This window comes from Mauremys mutica, chromosome 10, assembly GCF_020497125.1.
Source record: "Mauremys mutica isolate MM-2020 ecotype Southern chromosome 10, ASM2049712v1, whole genome shotgun sequence".
In the NCBI taxonomy this organism is placed as follows: domain Eukaryota; kingdom Metazoa; phylum Chordata; order Testudines; family Geoemydidae; genus Mauremys; species Mauremys mutica.
The window spans coordinates 81,627,346-81,641,591 of NC_059081.1; the positions used below are offsets into that span (position 1 = coordinate 81,627,346).

Sequence of the window (14,246 nt, forward strand, 5' to 3'; positions counted from 1 at the left end):
TCCTCAGCTGGTGTAAAATAACACCAGCTGAGGATCTGCCTCAGAGCCTTCAAATAAAATCACAATACACGACCACTAAATAATCTGTTCACAAGCCAAAAATTAAAACCTATATAACCATGCAATCATTAACATATAACCACAAAAACACCAAACAAACAAAGACAAAATACAACAAACAAGTGATGTGAATTTTACAGGATTCCCCCCTCTCTGTTTTACCAAAGCATTCCTCAGATGTCAGGCGATCAAACTGACACTGAGGATGGGGGGGGTATTCCCCCTTCTCTGTTAAAAACACATCACTTAACAACAACAACAATTCTGGCCAGAAGACATCACAAGACAAAACAAAAAACACAAAACATAACTCTTAATAATAATAATTGCATGGTACACTAAACACAAAATTTCTTGAGCAAGTGATAGAATTGTAAAAACTAAAAAGCAGTTATAGCTTTAACTCTCCAATATAGCTTCTCTAACACAATTTTCAAAACAACATCTTGAGAAGCACAAATAAAGACAGTAAACAAGTTGGACATTCTGTAGTGAATGTGTCATAAGAATAAAATCTGTGAGGCAATTTCTATAAAAAACATCACATACTGATTTAAAGGCAGCTGCAAAGCAGTCTGAGTTAACTCCCAAGTCTTAAAAATTTAAAAACAAAACAAAAAACCTTTCCATTTAGCAACACTGTTCTCTTATTAAAACTGAGTTCTTATATATTTTAACATGCACTCAATGGCACAGAGATAGTGTTTTCTTTAGAAGGAAAGGCAGCTGTTCATGCTTGAAGAGAACTCCTACTAAAGTTCTGCAGCTGCCTGAGAGACCTTGATCTTCTCCACCCCCGCCTCCAGCTTGATTTCAAAGTTCCAAGCTCCTCCTTGTTTCACAGCATGGAGTCTAGAGGACTCTGGTAATTGTAGGGGAAGTAACAATCCCACATGATGATCTCCTGGGCAGTCTTAAGGATCTCAACACTTGCTGTGCTCAATGTCCTGGAAATCAACATCATTAACTGGTAAGACCTAGTCTCCCTCCTGCAGCCTGCCCCGCTCCGCGATGCATATCTTCCGCTTCCACAGCGGTTTCCATAGCAACTACTCTGCCCTTCTTTCGCGACTTATAGCCGCCCTTCTTCTTCGCGACTTATAGCCGCCGCTTATCTCTGCGACTTATAGCCGCCCTTCTTCTCTGCGACTTATAGCCGCTCTTCCCTGGGCTTAGCCTCCCTTTTAACTGCTCTGCCCTTCTTTCGCGACTTATAGCCGCCCTTCTTCTCCGCGACTTATAGCCGCCGCTTATCTCTGCGACTTATAGCCGCCCTTCTTCCCTGCGACTTATAGCCGCTCTTCCCTGGGCTCCCTTTTCAGACGCCCTGCAGCTTGCCGCTGCTTCGACTCTGAGCTCAGGTGCGCCTCCTTTCTTATTGGGCTTTCTTGCGGCTCCTAGCCACGCAACACTGAGCTCAGGCACGTCTCTTTTTTCTCAGGCCATCGGCATCAATGCCGGCATTCTCCACCATTTGTTGCATCACATCGGGGTCACCATTTGTTGCATCACACTCGAGCAGGAACAGAGCCCAAGCAGAGAGAGAGAGAAACAGCGTGTGTGTATATGCATATGCCTCTTTATTCATTTCCCAGCATGCTCTTATATACAAGATGGTGGCTAATTGATTAATCAAATCAACACAGCTGCAGCTGTAACCCATAGGGTAATTATCCTACACACCTGTATCCTATTTACAATTAGCTGGCCAATGAGAACAAGCCCAAGGCCAGTCCTTCACACACAACTCCCAGCATAATCAGCTCAGTATCTCACATTCTAATCCCACAGGTTCCTTCACAGCAGCCAGAGAACTGCTAGCAGGATAGTAAAAGCATCCAATGCTATGCATGGGTAACAGGATGGAGCTTATATCTCAAGGCTGGTTTTGCTGCATTCCAGCTGGCACAAAGTTCCCCAGTGCCAGGTACCCTGAAGCCAGCTTTCCATTTATTTGAAATAGTTGCCATTTCCCCTGGCTCTCACCTATGAGGTACCTCAGAGGACATATGGCTCCAAAACCAACTGGCTAGTTCTGCCCCCTTCACTTCCAGCTATGCCTCTTGCTGATAGAATTCTCCAAAGGCAAGGGTTTCAGGAGCCCTTCACACTCACATTTCAGACTCCTAAAAGCAGCAAAAATTTTCACACATGTGGTCATTTATTCACCCTGGCCCTCACTCTTCTGAGTAGTGAGGCTTTCAGTTACTCTGCTGTTTAAGGAAGGTAACTTTTGAGACAATTATTTTAAAGAATTGCCAAAATCTATCATAGGTTCATATTGTTAAGATCCAAACAGGATCTGGCAGTTCGGAATGCCATCTGGAAATCTTTAAATCAAGCAAAACACTCACTGAAATTAATGGAAGTTTTGCCTAATTAAAAGACTCAGAGACTATCATAGACTAATGTCAGAAGGAATCATCATGATCATCTAGTCCGGGGGTTCTCAAACTTCATTGCAACCCCCTTCTGACAACAAAAATTACTATACAACCCCCAGAGGGTGGACCACAGCCTGAGCCGCACTACCCCAGACAAGGGGGCCAAAGCCCGAGCCCGAGCCCAAGGGCTTCAGCCCCAGGCAGGGGGCCTGTAACCTGAGCCTTGCCACCCAGGGCTGAAGCTCTCGGGCTTCAGCCCCAGGTAGTGGGGCTTGGGGTTCAGCTTTGCCCCCAAGCTCCAGCAACTCTAAGCCAACCCTGGCGACCCCATTAAAATGGGATCACAGCCCACTCTGGGGTCCCAACCCACAGTTTGAGAACCGCTGATCTAGTCTGACCTGTTGCACCTTGCAGGCCATAAAGCCTCAACCACCCACTCCTGTAATAGACCTATAATCTCTGGCTGAATTTCTGAAGTCCTCAAATTTTGATTTAAGGACTTTAACTACAGAGAATCCACAATTTACTCTAATTCAACAGCACAAATGACTTGTGCCCCATGCTGAAGGATTCGGCCCTCAATTGACAGCAAAATTGTAGCCTGCAGTCTTGTTGTAGCTATGTTGGTCCCAGGGTGAGACACACACAATGTGGGTGAGATAATATCTTTTATTAGACCAACTTCTGTAAATTGTAGGCACTTATCTTTTTTATATTTGTGGAAAAAATGCATTCTGGGTTTTCACCTTAAGTTTGCTACAATTACAACTACACACTAGCCAATGTGGCTTATCAGCCTTTATATTTAAGATGTAGTCACTTTGTAACCGTTAATTTCTGAACAATTACAGGTCATGGGCACGGTTCTAACTGCAAATATTAAAATTGAAAAATGATTGCTGTTTTATATGCACTGTACAACTCCTAAAGTTACTCTAGCCAGTTTTAATCCCTCACAATAAATATCTTGCAACAAAGCTAATGCTTCCCAAAGCATAACACTTACTTTCCACCTGCTCTTTTTTAAGAGACAGACTCTTCAGCTCCTCTTTAACTCCTTCTAGTTCCAATTTCAGAGTTTTCTGCAGTTCACCCATTTCAGTCTGATGTTTTTCAGATAGCTCCTCACGGATGTTTTTTAAACACGTTTCGGTCTTCAGTGCCCAATCTCCTTTAAGAGTCTAACAGAACAAGATAGGTGCATTAGTAAAGCAGTTAAGAGTAATTTTTTTCTGCTTCTTTTTATTTTATATCACATTTATTTGCCCTTTCAAAAATGTTATAATAGAAAAGAGAAGAGATCATGGCAGCTTTGATTTACAGTACAGTTTCATCTTGTCCAGTATACAGTATGGAACTTATACCTCCAGTGTCTGGATGTGTTTCTTTTCCATTTCCAATTCTATTTTCTTCCTCTCATCTGCAAAATAAAATCTGTTTACTAAACAAACCAGTAAGAAACATTGGGGTCTAATGACATTTTAAAATACAAAAAGACCTACTTTATTTTAAACATCACATTCAAGTGTGAAAGTAGAATGAATTATATTGTAAAAATAAGAATGGATTAAAGAAATGTTGTATGTACCTTTAAGCAGAAATAAGAAATGTTGAAATACAGGTGCCAGGAAAAGAAACATTAGGCATAAACAATGGTGCTAATGGCAAAACATTAACAGAAGATCGGTAATAGTAAGGAAATAAGATATACATGTCTAGCCCAGGTAAACTTATCAGATTCTGCTATCTTGTTAAGTTCTCGCCCTTTTATCTGTATAAATAAGATAGTTTGTGTCTTGCATGGTGCTCACATTATCTGGGTGTTATTAGCAGAGTGCTGTGCTAACAAAACAGAGTGGTCTGACAAACTGAGTCCTGAGTCTAACTTTGACACAAGGCTTGAATTAAGGAGTTACATAGCAGTATGATGTACCACCATCTCTCTTAAAACTGCTCCCTTATATGCCAGAGTGTCAGCTCTTATTTTATAGGAATAAGCATCTAGCTTGTTTCAGTTGCAAAGAAAACCATGGAAATGTAAATTTAGCATAACTGGTCCAGCAATGTTTGCCCAAGTACACAGAGAGCAGGACACCATTAGAGAGGTGTAAACTGCCCCATTCATTTCAGTAGTGTTAACTTAGATGCCCAATGACAACATTTCAGATGCCAACATTGCTAATGACTTCACTGTGCAAAGAATGCAAGAAAGAGGAGGGAGAATCCTAATGCAAAAATCTGCACAAATTTACTGAAAGTGGCATCTTATTTTAACCATGGGGGGTGGTAATCCCATTTCCCTTATGGAAAAAGGAGCCAGAGTGCAACAGTGCATCTGAGCTGCTCCAAAGGAGCTCTGCGGAGCACACAGATATATGCACACTTAATTTGGGGGGAGGGGGCAGCCCAAGGAGTTCAAAGAACACTCACGATCATATTTTGAGTGTCTGTATGATGCAGTGCAAGGGGCATACCAAGGTCTCAAGTGGATGGGGCTTATTTTGCCAGCAGAACTTGGGAGAGAATACTTACTGTCCTCCCTCAATTCTACCCCGATCAAAATATTATTTCAAGCTGCTACTCACATGTCATAAGCCTATGTGACCAAAAAACAAGCATTGTGTGTGGAAGGGAAGTGGAAATATCCCTTTTACTATCTATCAGCCAGAGCCACTACATAGCTAAAGTTTCCATTACAAATTTGATTTCAACCCTTGCACCTATCACCTCCCCCTCCAAAATGTACAGTGTGTAAAAATTTGCTGAGAGATTTTTTTCTAGCAAATTTGAAGTAAATGTGGAACGCGTTATCTAATTTATCACATCAAATTTTAAAAATAGACTTGTTCAGAGTCTTAAAAATCTAAAAAAGAGAAACAGTTTACTGAACTCATCTAGTAGAGATCTAGTGCATAGGACCAAAGTTTAATTGATAAAATCAATTTAAAGAGCTATATACATTTTAAATATCATTATCAGAATGGGTCAGTGGAAGCTGCAAAGCTAATTTTGGCTCATCAGTAGCTCCAGAGACAGGAACAGAAGCAGAAGGCAGCAACTAGTGAGAAAAAGAACCCCCACTCTCTGAGTCTCCTACACAGAGCATGGGGGAGGGAGGATGATGCTATTTTTTAGATCACTACCTGAAGGCTGCTTCCCCCCACCAAAAGTTCTCTATACCCCGTCCCAACCACATCCCATTCCTCAGCTCTTTGCATAACATGTCTGACGGTCTAAAGGAAAAGAGGGAGAGAAACTGGAGAAAGTAGAGGGCTTGAAGGGAGGAAACTGGATGATTTTCCCTTCCCTCCTTCACACTGGGCTCCTGAAGTCTCCAGCAAGTGAGACCCAACAGCGAACCTGAAGAGGATTGTCAGCCTCCTTCCACCACCACTTTCAGCAGCCTTAGCATCACAGGCTGAGGAACTTGTTAAAGATTAAAACAGAGAGAGTCCTAAGGCTCTGAGAGGCTGACCACTAGCCTCAGAAGCTTCACATGAGGATGGGAGTCCTAGCAAGCAGCTAAGGCCAAAGGAGGCACTTCTCAGCAGAAGTACCCTAAGACACACAGGAGGTGTGAGAGAGAGATGTTATGCAAAACTTTTTCTAAAGAAGAACTCAGTATTTCACTCTCACTCTTCCCAGTGGAGATGCACTTGTCCTCAAACAAGTCTCATGCATCACCTGTACCCAAAAAACAGCTGAGGACAGGGCACAGACTTCAACCCTGACACACACTGAAATTCCACAATGCAGAAGTCTCCCTTCACTATAAGCATAAGGGACTGCTTCATTGAACTGGTGGGGGGAGGGGGAGAAAGACAGATCAGCCTCTTCAATATTCTCTGATGACACCTGTAGGCCTCAGCTGTTTCCACGAATTGAGACAGCTGCCTGTTGGCTCTCAAACAAATTGTCGTTGCAGTTCAAAGGAAGCAATGACTTGCTCAAGGAGTCATTGTCTGTGTCAAGAAGCACCAGGGTGGCATGTAGAAGCACAAAGAGCAAAACCTCATTGCAATTTCAGCAATTCCAACAGTCTAGCTTGATGGTGTTAAAACAGTCCTGTAGAATGTTTCACCAAACCTACGCCACCAAGGGCAACACTGATACAGATTTGTAACTCATCTGGGACTCTTGACTCTGGCTCTCCAGCTGAAGCTTTCAGTACCGTCTAGGTAGACTTCTCACTTAATTTCTAGGTACTGGGAGGGAAAGCCAGGAGAATCTTCAGGAACTTGCTCCAAAAACACAACAATGAACCTGATGCTGATTCAAGATAAGGCAAAAGCTTATGTGGTACAGCTGATAACCGCAGCTGGCACCAACCGATGTCTGATCCAGAGCAAAGCATAAGAGTTGAAATTCAAAGTCAAAGACACAGATGAGCCTAATACTACATGTGAGAACACCAGAAGTTTCAGAAATAAATTTTGAAAAGAACAGATGACTGAAGAGCCTGTTGTTTAAAAGTATATTTCTGGTAGAATAAAGGTTGACAAGATGACAAAATGTGATGCAGCAATCTAGAAGGTCGTCGTCTCTGAAGATGTTTAGAAAGAAACTGCTGATTGACTGGAGCACCAGTCTACAGGGATAACATAAGATGATTATGCTAGAACCAATGAGTTTAGAAACCTGAGTTTGGAGGAGGCCTTCAACCTGTGATGCAGGGAGGGATAGCTCAGTGGTTTGACCGTTGGCCTGCTAAACTCAGAGTTGTGAGCTCAATCCTTGAGGGGGCCATTTAGGGAGCTGGGGCAAAAATCTGTCTGGGGATTGGTTCTGCTTTGAGTAGGGGGTTGGACTAGATGACCTCCTGAGGTCCCTTCCAACCCTGATATTCTACAAATGGGCAACTATCACAGCTATATCTTTGGAAATCAAGGCTTTATATCCAAGGCAGGCCTAAATCTCTTGAACATATAATGCCTGACCCTGTTCCTACTGCAGTCAATGCCAGTTTTCAAAGATTTCAACAGGGACAAGAACAGGCCACAGGACAGACCAAAAAGAGGCTATGTTTACACTATGGGGAATATAGTGGTCCAGCTACGGGGCTGTAGCTATACTGTCATAGCCCCATAGTGTAGATGCAGAAATGAGGTTTGTGTGTCGCTGTAAGAACGCTACCTTCCTAACCGACAGTAGCTGTGTTGCTCATTCTTCAAGTCGACCTGGCTGCATCTATAACAGGGGGTAGGTTGGCATAGCTATGATGCTAACGTGTGTGGATTTTTCATATACCTGATCATCATAGTAATGCCAACATAAATTTTAAGTGTAGACCAGGCCTGAGAATCTCCCCATCAGAAATTGTGGGGCAATCAAATGCTCAGCAGTTGCATAATCAGCCCCCTAACTCCCAAGTTCATAATACCTAGCTCTTGTTGATGTTTCAGTTGAATTTCTTCTTTTTCCTTCAGATGATGTTCATTAATATGCTCCAACTCAAACTGATGTCGGCTCTGTAGAATTGCTACTTCCTGAGCACGCTTATCATTGAGCATCTCCCGTAACTCCACAAGGGCAGTTTCCTTCTCCTTTCTCAAGTTAGATTGCATCAACTCCAACTGGGATGTGTGTATATTAGTTAGACTTAGTCGTAAACCTTCCAACTCAAGATTGTGCAGTGTCTACAGTGGGAAAGGGAAAAACATGGTTTAAGTGAAATATATTACCATTTTTCTATACCAGTTTCAATTATATACACACAAACCTCTATATTTATTGCTAGTCTGTTATTTTCATATAAAACATATTCATGGCTGGAAGTGGAATAGCAGAAAAACCAGATTCTAGTTCTCAACTGGCTTGCAGAAGCTTTTTTTTTAAATGAGTACAGTCTTTACTATCTCTCCTTCCAGTAGTAAAGTCTGTTTGATATTATATCCAAATTGTTTGCCTTTTCCTTCTCTTAAACTTATCTGCTGATAGGGAATGCCTGCCAGCAACCCACCTCCCTGCAGCATCTTCAGAAAGCTATGAAAATGTAAAAAGGAAGTTGCAAAAATACACATTATTATTGTCTATAGCATTGCTGCAAATTTCCACTTTTACCCTTTGAGTCCATCACAGTGCATCATACCTCACAAAGCTGTCACTGGCTATCATTTGATACTATGGTAGAGTGAATAACCAATATCAGAAGTGTTGAAATAGAAACAATGATGTAAATATACATTTCTCTTGTGCTGCTCATTGATTCAGTTCTGATATATCTATCAGTTAGCAATAGCAGCAACTAAGCTTTACAATGGATTATAAAGTTTCTATTCTACATATATACAAATACTTATAGCCAATATTTAGGGATTAGACACAAAAGTAATTGTATCCTATGTATTTCTAGAATTAATGCATGTTTAAAAATGGATTAAATATTTAGAGAGAAGGGAATTTAGGTCTTCAACCTGCCAAATATCATCAACGGGGCTACTCACATGCGTATAATTATATATGCGTGTAACAGCTTGCAAGATCAGGGCCTCCACTTGTAAATTCAAGTAACACTACAATCTTATCCGATAAAGAGTCAATAAATATGTAACAATTAAAAGGTCCATGGACTCTTTAGAGGGCTATTTGGAGTAACAGTTAATATTTAAATTCAGAGTTTACCTAGTGTAGACTCAATAAACTGTAAAACTCATGAGAAGGGATGTGACATACTGACAAAAATACACTCAGTATACACACTGCAGTAAAGTTGTGTGTGATGGATTACCTTCATGCAATTCATAAGACTTGGCTGAAGCAAGACTAAGTTTCAGTTTGATTTTCTGCCATACTTTACAATTCCCAATATTGCAGCACATACAACCGCTATTCCATATTTCTAGAGGTCTAACACCACCAGAGACTGGGTAAAACATTACCTTGCACTAGAATTTTGTACAAACCTAACATGCGGGGGGAAAAAATGCATATCTATTGATTAGAACACCAAAAAAGCATATTACCCTCTTATTCTTTGTCTGCCTCTCTCCATTCCCAGAAGTTACTGCAGATCCTCATTTATATTTATGAAGATAAGCAAGCTTCTTCCCTTCACAAATTGTCTAAATTTTGTCAATTTTCTAAAGAATAAGTGGTAAGATTGAGGACAGTGGAGACCCTTCCATAGAAGGTGGTATCTGCAGTCCTCTTAGCATAACAATCCCTATTGATTCTTCAAATGTAGTCTTTACCATAGCACAAGGCATTCCTCCAAACATGGCTTATTTTGTTAGAAAAGAGGCTCCTCTTTGCAAGTGAATTAACTGTAAATTGTGACAGCTAGGAAATTTGCCTAAATAATTACTATGCATACATACTGTACCTGTGACTGGAGCTGAGCATGCTGCATCTCTGTTTTATGTGTACCTTCCATTTGTTGCTGAAGTTCATCCAACAGTTGCTGCTGTTTTTTAATTAGTTCAGCACGTAGTTCTTTCATTTCATCTTCATGTTTAATAATTAGTTCACTAATTTCACGATCATGTTCTCTTTCATGAACCTGGAGAGAAGAACACTGTGATGCTCTGAACCTCGGGGGAACACCCTACATTCCCCATGTTCATCTTTATAAAATGATAGTGTGGTATCCAATGCAAAGTTTGTCATGTTGGGTGTCTTTGGAAGGCTCATGATGCACTGAGCATTGTTGTTACAGTAATATTATAGTAATGTTATAGATTATAATTTCATGTATGTAGTTAGGAGGCTGAAAACGTATCCTCATGGCTCAAAATAAGCCCAGGCAAAAACTCTCAGAGCAGAGAGGCACTTCACACCTCATCAGGGCAGGCATGGGACAAACCTCACAGAAACAAAGGACACCAGCTTAGGCAGCAACAAAAGAATCTGTTAGACTCTGGAGGGAGTCATGCCCCTTCCTTTGGTCAGTTTGGAACTGCAATGAGGTAATGTTCACCTGACTGGGGGGAGGGGGAAGGGGCAAGCCAAGAGGGAAGAAAGGACATGATAAAAGGGAAAGACACTTGCCATGGTCTTCCTCTCTCTTCCACCTACATCTACAGACACCACTGTGCAACTGAAGCGCTGATTAAAGGGGAGAGCCTGGCTGTAGAGCAGGGGTCGGCAACCTTTCAGAAGTGGTGTGCCAAGTCTTCATTTATTCACTTTAATTTAAGGTTTCGAGTGCCAGTAATACATTTTAACCTTTTTAGAAGGCCTATTTCTGTAAGTCTATAATATATAACTAAACTATTGTTGTATGTAAAGTAAATAAGGTTTCAAAATGTTTAAGAAGCTTCATTTAAAATTAAATTAAAGTGCAGAGCCCCCCGGACACAGGACCCGGGCAGTGTGAGTGCCACTGAAAAATCAGCTTGTGTGCCGCCTTCGGCACCCGTGCCATAGGTTGCCTACTCCTGCTGTAGAGCAACCAGCCAGCCTGTGGTGAGGAGCATCTAAGTTTGTAAGGACACTGAAAGTGTTAAGATCAGCTTAGAATGTGTTTTGCTTTTATATCATTTGACCAAATCTCACTTGTTATGCTTTGACTTATAATCACTTTAGTTAATAAATTTGTTTGTTTATTCTACCTGAAACAGTGTGCTTGGTTTGAAGTGTTTCAGAGGCTCCCCTTGGGATAACAAGCCCGATACATATCAATTTCTTTGTTAAATTGACAAACTCACAGAAGCTTGCAGCATCCAGCAGGCATAACTGGACACTGCAAGACGGAGGTTCCCAAGGTTGTGTCAGGGACCAGAGGTATTGGCTAGTGTCATTCAGTTGCACAATCCAAGGAGTAGTTTACATGCCAGAGGCTGTGCATGAACAGCCCAGGAGTGGGGGTTCTCACAGCAGAGCAGGATAAGACTGGCTCCCAGAGTCAAGGACTGGAGTGACCTAGCAGATACCCAGTCCAGATAAAATTTTTACTGGATTGTGGACATTTTGCACTTTTGACCTTCCAGCATTAACAAGCCATTAGGACAGTAGTCTCAAAGTCAACAAAACTATCTTTTCTCTTGTTGATCAACCCATGTTGATTTTCCGTCTCTGAAAAAATCAGACATGCAGAATCCTTTCTTAAATAAGCCTGTTACAAAAAAAATACCTTTTTAATTAATCCAATCTGTTCTTTTCGTTCCTCCTCCAAGTTCTGCTGTTTTTCCACTTTCTCTTTTATTTCTGCATTTAGCTCTTCTATCTGAAAAGAAGAATGAAATTTTTGAAATTACCATTTACCAAGCATTCAGAAATACAAATCCTCGTGTCATTATCAGAGCTACCTACCTCTTTCTGGTGTACCAGATTCATTTTTGCTGTTTCAGAAAGATGATGAGATTCCATTTTACTAATTTCCTCTTCATAATGTCTCTTCATCTCAGACTGTACCTCCTGTATGGTTTGTGCAGACTTCTGCACAGTCTCCTGAAGGTGATTCTCCAGTTCTACCTGAACCTTCTTCAAATAAGCCACTTCCTCAGTCAGTTTGTTTTCTTTCTCAATGTATTCCGTTTTTTTTGCCTGTATTTCAGTGTTAAGTTTCTGAAGTTCCAAGTTACTGGATTTCAATTTCTCTTCAAATTCCAATCTTTCACACTCCAGTGCTTTTTCAAAGTTTTTCATTTTCATATTAAGATCATGTATATTTTTTTCAAGATTCTCTTCTGCTTTTATTAGATTCTGCTCTACAGCAGACAATCTTTCTTGTAAGGTTACATTCTCCCTAAGTGTGAGTGTTAAACTTTGTTCTTTATTATTGATTTCAGCTTTGAGAGCCTCCTGTTCTTTCAGTAATGTCTCTTCTACTATGGTTTTCTGACCAAGAAGTTCAGCCATAGTCTGGTTTTTGGCCTTCTGGGCATCAAGCTGGGCTTGCATTTGATCCCTTTGGCTTTGCAAAGCAGCTAGTTGACGTCCAAAAAGGGACTGTACTTCACTCGTTACTGAATCAGAGGCAGTTTTCTGCTCTTGAACTTCTTTTACTAATTGCTCCTGAGCCCTCAATTGCATCATCAATGTTTCTCTTTCCTGCTTGAGGTCTTTTATCATCTCCTGCCAACTATGCAACTTTGAAGGCTTTATTCCAAGCCCTAATTCTTCAATACAAACAGTTTGATCTCTGTCTTCACCCTGCATTTCCAGAAAATTTATTTTGTTTTCAAGCTCTTTCTCCTTCTTTACTTTTTGATCAAGTTCTTCTTTACAACGAACCCGTGCTTCTCGCTCCTTATTCAGTTCTAAATGGGCAATGGAAAGTTCAGCTGTTGCTTTTTCCCATTTTTCAAGAGCTTCTTGGGTCTCCTGATAGGATTTGTTCAGTGCTGACTCTTTTTCATTGAGCTGCTTAATTAGCTTAACACATCTCTCCATCAAGCCTGCTTTCTCTTCATCTTTCACCTCCTTACTGTCACTTATTTCATTTTGCAGCAAAGAGTCATCTGACAAATATGAAGCAAAAGCCTCAGCGTCCAGCTCTGTTTCATCAGAAGTCCCTTGCAGTACACTGCTAAGACACTTTTGTTCATCAGGGCTAAACATTAACTTATCTGCTGTGGAGTCCATGTTGGGTTCTAAAATGTTGCTGCTATCTAGCACAAATTTATCAAGCCTACCCTCTTCAGTGTCAAGAAGTTCACAGTTGTCTGATATGTATGACTGCTCCTGTCTCTCAGTGGAGACAAGATATTTAGTTAATGTGTCTTCATCTTCTGTGAAAGATCCTAGTTCTACCATATTTTCTTTAGATATGTTATCAGCTTCATAACTTTTATGGTCCTTTCCTGCTTTGACCTTCTTTTGATTTCTGTGTGTGTCTTCTAATTCAGTTTTAAGAGAGTCCACTCGCAAGCCATGTTGGAACTCCAGTTCTTCACGAACTAATTGTATTTCACCTTCATGCTGGCATAATTTATTCTGCATCTTCTCAAGCTCTGCTTTCTGTGATTCTGACACTGCCTGTAACAATTTTTCCTCCTGCTCTAACTTTTTTAACTTCAAATTGTAGATAGTTATTTCTTCATCGTGCTTATGCCTTAAATCTTTGTTATTTTTTGTCTCAAGGAGCAGCTTTTCACTTAATTCCTGGATGAAGGAGTTGAGCTTTTGGATCTCATCATTCAAATACTCCTTTTCTTGTTTAGATTCCTGTGCTTCCTTAGCCTGTTTTTCTGCATTAGTAAGCTGTAATTTGAGGTCTTCTACCAAATCCTTATACCTCAGCTCAATTTCAGCTCTCTCTCTCTGAAAATCCTCCATTTGATTTTTAAGTTGCTTGCACAAGTTGTCTCTATGAATTTCAGACTCATGCAGTTTATTATTTAAATCAATAATTATTGCATTTAAATTCTGAGAATCATCAGAATTCAAAGCAGAGTTTTCTCTTTTTAACTGCTCAAGTTCATTCTTATATTTTTTATTCATCTCTTCTTCACAAACCTCTTCAACTGTTACTATCTCTTTTCTGTGACACTCTTCCAACTGTCTACAAATATCCCTTTTGTGATATGCTTTCAATTCTTCAATACACTCCTGTTCTTTCCTCTTGGCTGAAGCAATTTCATTTTTTAACTGCATTATCTCTGTGTCTCGGAGAGAAAGTGTGTGTTGTAGAAGAGATAAATTAGACCTTTCTGATGTCACTACATCTTGAAGACCTTTAATGATTTCTTCTTTGTCTCCTATATTGTTGTACATCTGTTGCATTGTATTACTCAGATTCTCTTCCTTCTGTGCAAGCAGACTCTCTTTATCTTTGGTATTCTTAAAAATAAAATATTACACATGAACTAAACACCCAGCTATTTCAGTTTATCTGAAATTTCCAGTTTAATTCACCCCCCT

General features: G+C 40.5%; 1 protein-coding gene across 2 annotated transcripts in view; it reads right to left on the reverse strand.

Annotated features, from left to right (window-relative positions):
- The window catches only part of PCNT (pericentrin), a 271,822-nt gene that overhangs the window by 175,749 nt on the left and 81,827 nt on the right, over positions 1 to 14,246 (reverse strand). For both annotated transcript variants that reach the window (XM_045032451.1, XM_045032450.1), the window contains exons 7-12: positions 11,694 to 14,165; positions 11,515 to 11,607; positions 9,766 to 9,942; positions 7,825 to 8,080; positions 3,809 to 3,864; positions 3,451 to 3,625 (exon numbers count right to left, since the gene is read on the reverse strand). In XM_045032451.1, coding sequence (XP_044888386.1) covers positions 3,451 to 3,625; positions 3,809 to 3,864; positions 7,825 to 8,080; positions 9,766 to 9,942; positions 11,515 to 11,607; positions 11,694 to 14,165 — 3,229 coding nt within the window. The remainder of the gene's footprint in view (positions 1 to 3,450; positions 3,626 to 3,808; positions 3,865 to 7,824; positions 8,081 to 9,765; positions 9,943 to 11,514; positions 11,608 to 11,693; positions 14,166 to 14,246) is intronic.